Here is a 6,000-nt window from a genome sequence, read left to right on the forward strand (position 1 = left end):
AGGAGTTCGGTTAGAGATAACCGATAGCACGCGGAGACGAGGATGTATTCCCGTGTTCCCTTGCTTTGCAACAAGGTACGTCACGTTTGGAGGAGTGGAGGTCCCACGAAGGATTCCCAGCGCCACGAAGGCTCACCCTATTCTCCGGAGCCTATCCCACGAAGGAATAGCTCACTCACTTGTGGTAGACTTTGAGGTAGCCTCCAAACCTTCACAATCTTGCCCGGAGCAAATCCACAGCCCGGATGCTTCCGGACTCCTCTTGCCTACCTAGGGTTTCCTAGGAACCCTAGGAAGCAAGCTTCTCAATGAATACAAGGGGGAATGAGATTTGACTTGGTAGAACGGTAGATCGGGTCCTCCTCTAATGATTCCCCGGAGGGATTTGAGTTTGGGTGGAGGAGGAGGGAGATCTGAGGCTTTTGGTGTTTCTAGCAATGGAGTATGAGAGAGAGAGCTCAAGAACAGCTTGTAGTGTAGTGCCTAACTGTTCAGAGGTAGGAGAAGACCTATTTATAGTGTTCTTCTAAATACGGCCGTTGGTCACTTGCCACATCAGCAGATTCTTCGAGAAACCCGGTCAACCGGATTTTGCGCCGGACAAGCCGGTCCACAGCCCGGTCAGACCGGGCCACAGACCGGGCCGGCCGGTTTCCAACCGGAGCTGGGACCGGGACATGACCGGGCAGACTTCTGGGCTTACTGGATGTGGCCCGGATGTCACAGGCGCAGAACCCGGTTGCTGACCGGGCCGCTCGGTCAGCGCCGGTCGAGCCAGACCGTGGACCGGAGCAGCCGGTCCGAAACCGGGCTGGTGACCGGACGCGCGCCGGATGGCTTCGTTTCTTTACTGGATGTCGCCCGGATGGCACCGGTTCAGGGTCCGGTTGGCGACCGGGCTGCCCGGTGCCAGGGCCGGTCCAACCGGATCTGTGACCGGCCTGGCTCAGAAAAACTAGCTGATTTTTCGTCGAATTGGGGGGGTCTCCCGTTGCCTTTTGTTCCATTGCAACACCATCATACCTCTTTGGCTAATACCTGAAAGTCATCTTGTAGGCATGTATTAGTCCAAATACTCTAGCACGGTGTCATAGATACCAAAATAATGGATAAGGGTAAAATACCCTTACAGGGTTTCTTCACGCGTCTTCTCGTCGATTCACGCCCTTTTCTCTCCATCCGGCGCTCGGAGGCGCTCCCCGGGTAGTTGGGTTTGGCCTGGGATCGCCGGATGAAAAAAAACGGCCCAATCCGGCGAATTATGGGCTTCTAGGTCCGCGGTGGGAGTTTTAGATGAATCCGACGATAAAATTCGGCCTGGCGAGATGGTGCTGGGGAGCCGAGTGGAGATGCTCTTAGTGTTGATGCATACAAATCTAGATAAATCTGAATCACATATTACCGAACGGCAGAGGAAATATTTTATCTGGTTGCGGACCGCTCTCGTTGAAAGCTGCCCAATATATGCTCATGCAAAGAAAGATTTTTGCGTATTCACGATGAAAGAGTGAGAGGAGAAGTATTCCCATCCAATACAAGGACGCAATTTCGATCAATACACCATAATTTTATGATAGGATATAGCTATTGCCTATAATTTCATGTGTTGCATTCTTGCCTTGCTGCATGTTATCATTTTATGTTACTATTTTGTGACTGAGCGGAGCACGATAAGTCCATCTGCAGTAAAGACCTCAAAGGGACAAATTAAGTCCGCTTTTGTTCCTGGACGTAAAAATGAGTCCCAACCGTAGGTAGCAAACCGACATCGCTCCTCTTTTTTTTGTCCGTTTGACCCCATACCGGGACCATTTGACATGTATGCGCGCACGTCCGCATTGCCTCTCCAACCACACCTGTCACCAACACCTCTTCTCTCCTTTCTTTTTAATTTTTCCCACGCGCCGCCCCTGCTCCTGGGATCCTTTTTTTAGATAAAAGGCACTCAAGTGCCCAACTTTGAATTAACAAAGCCACCAACGGCGAGAACGATACAAAGTGCTGAACCCAGCTTACAGAACGACACCACACACCCACACGAACTACCGAAGAAACTACAACCGGAAGCGCGACCAACAAGCTCAGCCAAAGCGCCTACGAGGACTCGGAGTAGAGCTGGAGTCTACAGTGTCGGGCCGGAACTCACCCGAGAGCGAGCCATTTTTCACGCGCGCCTCAACACCCCTCCTCCATCGCAGAAACGCCACCGGAAGCCGACCACCACCAGGGACCGACCCACGTTGCTCACAAACCAAACAGCAGCGCCAAGGAAGCTCGACAAGGGAAGGGCACGGAGCAAGCCTTGCCGAGGATCGCCGAAGAATCACCTCCGTCACCACCATCGGTGAGCCTCGCACTGTGGGCTCCAAGACGGTGTCTTCAAGAAGAGCACGACACCGGAGTGCCGCCACACCGCCCGATCCGAGGATCTTGGGTTTTCACCCGGACGAAGTAGAGGGACGGAGATTGGCCTCACGGTGCCTTCAACAAGGGAACGCCGTCCGCGGACGCCGCCGCCATGGCCCGAGGGGCAAAGGTTTCCCTTTGGCACCATCACCGCCATCTACACCCCACAACACTCAACTCGCCGACCACCACGCCGCCCTCACGACCGTGGTCACCGGCCAGCACCAGAGTCATTGGCTCGCCCGCCAACCAACATGACTCCCACCTTCCAGGGCCGCAACCCCGGCTTCCCAACTCGACACCGGACGGAAAGGAAAAGGAGGAGGAGCGTCACATCGAGGCCGCCGGACGCCGAACGAGGGGCAGGCCGGCCATCTCCCCGACACCGCAACCGGGGATCACCACCTGCAGCCCCCATGGCTGCCGGAGATAAGCAGATCTGGGCGAAGATGGGCTCGAAATGGGCCCGGGGCCCCTGCCCCGACCCGGACTCGAGGCGGCCAGATCCCTCTAGGCCGCCGCACCCACCACGCCGGAGCTCCACCGCGCCAGGCCGGACGGGCGCCGCGCCGCTACACGCCGTGCCAGGCACTTACCCGCGTCGCCCTCGTCTTCCTCCGCCCGCCCAAGCCGGAGCTCGCGCCGCCCGCCACCATGGCCGCTCCGGGGAACAGCCGCCGTCGCGAGCGCGCCCAGTCGATGGTGTCTCCGCGCCGCCGCCGCAGGGGCCACGCCGTCGCGCCCACTAGCCAACGCGATGCCCTCGCCGGCCGCGGGGGCCGGCGCCGCCACCTCCGCGCGGATAGCGGACTAGGAAGTACAATCCATCTTTTTTTTGTTCCAGTTTGTACAACCGTGATAAATCATCTATTTTTTTAGTAAACGCTGCAGAAAATTATATTTATCATTCACATGTATCAAAGAGCTATGATATATATGTCATATATTACAAAAACTTGGGTCACACAAAATATGACCTAATTACGTTTCAGAAATATAGTTTTTCTATCACAAATATAATATCATACGCAATTGATATTTGAGATATTTGAGAAATATAATTTGTGCTTGTTAATTTAGCTGCTGCTCGTGATAGCGTTTGCTAATTTAATACTAGTAGTTCTTCTTATTGCACATCTGGTAGTAGTGCTCCTTGTCTAGCACCAGATAAAATGGTGTTGCACTATTAATGCTCATGACTAGTACGGGTCCTAATTCCACATCAGCTCCTAGATACTGCCCGTAATCTCATATCCAAGTGTTCCTCGTAATCGTGGACTACTAGTGCCTAGAACATGCATTCGTCCTGTGGTTTCTTGCTTGATTGCATCGCCGCGTGTGTCGCTTGGCCGTGTGAAGCTTGAGACACACGCTAACGCATCGGTGGGAGTAGTGGGACCAACCCTATAATGCAAGCTCAGGTATGTGGAGACGTTATTGCCATGTATCTATATACCTAATAATAAAGGAGCTAAGGTTTCTTGGTTTCGTCCGTTGTTTGCGCTTTCGTCCACGTGATTAGGCGCCTTTGACCAATCCGTCGTGAGTTGTCTTAGCTCCGATGTTAGGGATTACGAAAATAAAACTACTGAACCGGGCCGAGTATGGAGTCGAGTCCAGCTGAAACCCGATCAAGCGTTCTCAAATAGCTAACCATTGTATCGTAAAGCACGTACACGGCAGGACTCAAACTTCGTTTGCCTCAGCGTATCTCCCCAGTCCCTCGATTCGACTACTACACACAAGCGTCGAACGAGGACGTGGTCGGGCTGCTCGACGAGTCCAAGCCGGCGGTGGTTCGCGCGCCATGGCTTGATAGCCAACCACAATGTTCTTTACGTCGAGATTGGAGACGTCCAAATATCTCGGATCAGAGCGCGCCTCTGCCGGGTCGAGCTGGCGCCGGCGTTGGCAATAATCTAAAGGGAAGCGAGCAAACGAACTTGAAAACCTCGCTTCAGATCGACATGCAGCTGTGCTCGTTGTTGACACAGACACGCACGGCAGTGGTACATGATGCTTAGCTAGCTAGGTTGATGACGACGCGGTTGCGGCGGTGGAGTGGAGCATGGTGGTGAGCTCCTTGGAGGCGACGATGGACTTGTATATCTCCATCACCAGCCGCTTCTCGAACTCCGACGCGCCCTGTTGCGCCGCCGCCGCCCCGGGGAGCAGCAGCTTCTGGTGCTTCCGCCTTGGTACCCGCTTGGTCCACATCCCGTCGCTAGGCATCGCCGTGACCGCCGCCTTCCTGGCCACCGTCAGCATGCCGCCCACGTACGCGTCCCGCATCCGGCACAGTAGCCGCCCGGGAATGGAGACGACTGCGCGGACAACGCGCACGCGGCGGAGGAGCAGCCCCCGCAGACGAACGCGCCACCCGCCGCTGCCTCGCCGCGCGCCACCGCCGAGGCGCTGGGTGTTGCCTCTGGTCGACCTGCCTTCGCCGTTCTCGAGGCGCTGGTACTTGCGGCGGCGCCAGTGGGAGCGGATGCCCTTGGTGAACCCTATCGGAAACGCCTCAACCTCCATGACCAGCTAGCTAGCTGCCGTTCGTCGGCGCCGGTCGGCTCGGCCGGGGTATCTCGGAGTCTGGTGGCGAGGTGTTGAAGCTTTGGCAAGCGTACCGCTGCTCGGGGATTGGAGTTTGGTGGTGAGTTGCAGGTGCAGCTTGGCTGCTCGGGGAAGTTTGGTGTGGAATGGCGCTACCGGGTCTTGCCTTTTATGCAGAGCCATGGCCGTGGATGGTTGGTGGTTGACGTGACAAAAATCATGGGTTTCGATGCCGTTTCGCGGCAGGTGGCACTATGGCCGACGCCACGTTGAACCGCACACCGGTCGTTCCCGGCAGTCGTTTTCTTTCGCCACATGACTCTCGTGCATGGCTATTTGCCTATTTCTCCTCTTTTATTTTCGGCAAATTCGTGGATGATTATGTTGCACGAGTGGGATTAGGGTCTAGGGTAACGAAATACAATATGTATGTGTACGTTGAACGTCTAGAAGGTGACCGGGATTAATTAAGTGGCGGCTTGGACGAGTAAACTGGTTGAAGATTCCGTTGCGGCGTTTCTTCACTTTTTGTAAGCGTGCATGACCTTTGACATTTGACCACTCCCGAGTCGCTCCCTCCCGGGCGGCTCTGGAGGCGTCCTCCCAACTCTAACCCCCGCCGCCTCTACCTCCGCCGCCTAGCCGCCGCTGTTGCTTTGGCCGGCAGTGGTAGCGACACCCTCTGCGTTAAAGACGGCGGCTGGGATGGCGAGGTGCGGCTCGTCAGGGTTCCTCGGGAGATGGGGACTCCGATAGGAGTACAGGGCGGCGCGGCTTTCCGGTCGGGGCCTGAGGCCCTCCGTCGGTGCGGCAGCGACGAGGCGGTGGTGCGTCCCTAGCGAGTTTTGGACGAGCATGGTGGCATGCTAGATCATCGGACCGGGATATAGGCTTAGGCCGATCTGGCCAAATGGGTTCAACCACGGTCGGGGTGACGTGGTCTGGCGTCTCCTTAGATCGTCGGCACCTGCAGTCTTGTGCCTAGACTGCCCCTTTCCTCTACGGCCAACCCAACATGGAGGCAACTGTCGGCATGGGGGC

The 6,000-nt window shown here is 56.0% G+C and overlaps 1 protein-coding gene across 1 annotated transcript; it reads right to left on the reverse strand.

Moving 5' to 3' along the window:
- Positions 1-4,345: 4,345 nt before the first annotated feature.
- On the reverse strand, positions 4,346-5,118 carry LOC127299077 (uncharacterized). The gene has a single exon (XM_051328972.2). It carries the CDS (start codon positions 4,936-4,938, stop codon positions 4,435-4,437), a length of 504 nt encoding a protein of 167 aa, XP_051184932.1. The 5' UTR covers positions 4,939-5,118; the 3' UTR covers positions 4,346-4,434.
- Positions 5,119-6,000: the final 882 nt, after the last annotated feature.

This window comes from Lolium perenne, chromosome 1, assembly GCF_019359855.2.
Source record: "Lolium perenne isolate Kyuss_39 chromosome 1, Kyuss_2.0, whole genome shotgun sequence".
NCBI classification, from domain to species: Eukaryota; Viridiplantae; Streptophyta; class Magnoliopsida; order Poales; family Poaceae; genus Lolium; species Lolium perenne.

Coding starts and splice junctions, on each gene's coding strand:
- LOC127299077 (XM_051328972.2), bottom strand. CDS start 4,938: ATGGAGGTTGAGGCGTTTCCGATAGGGTTCACCAAGGGCATCCGCTCC.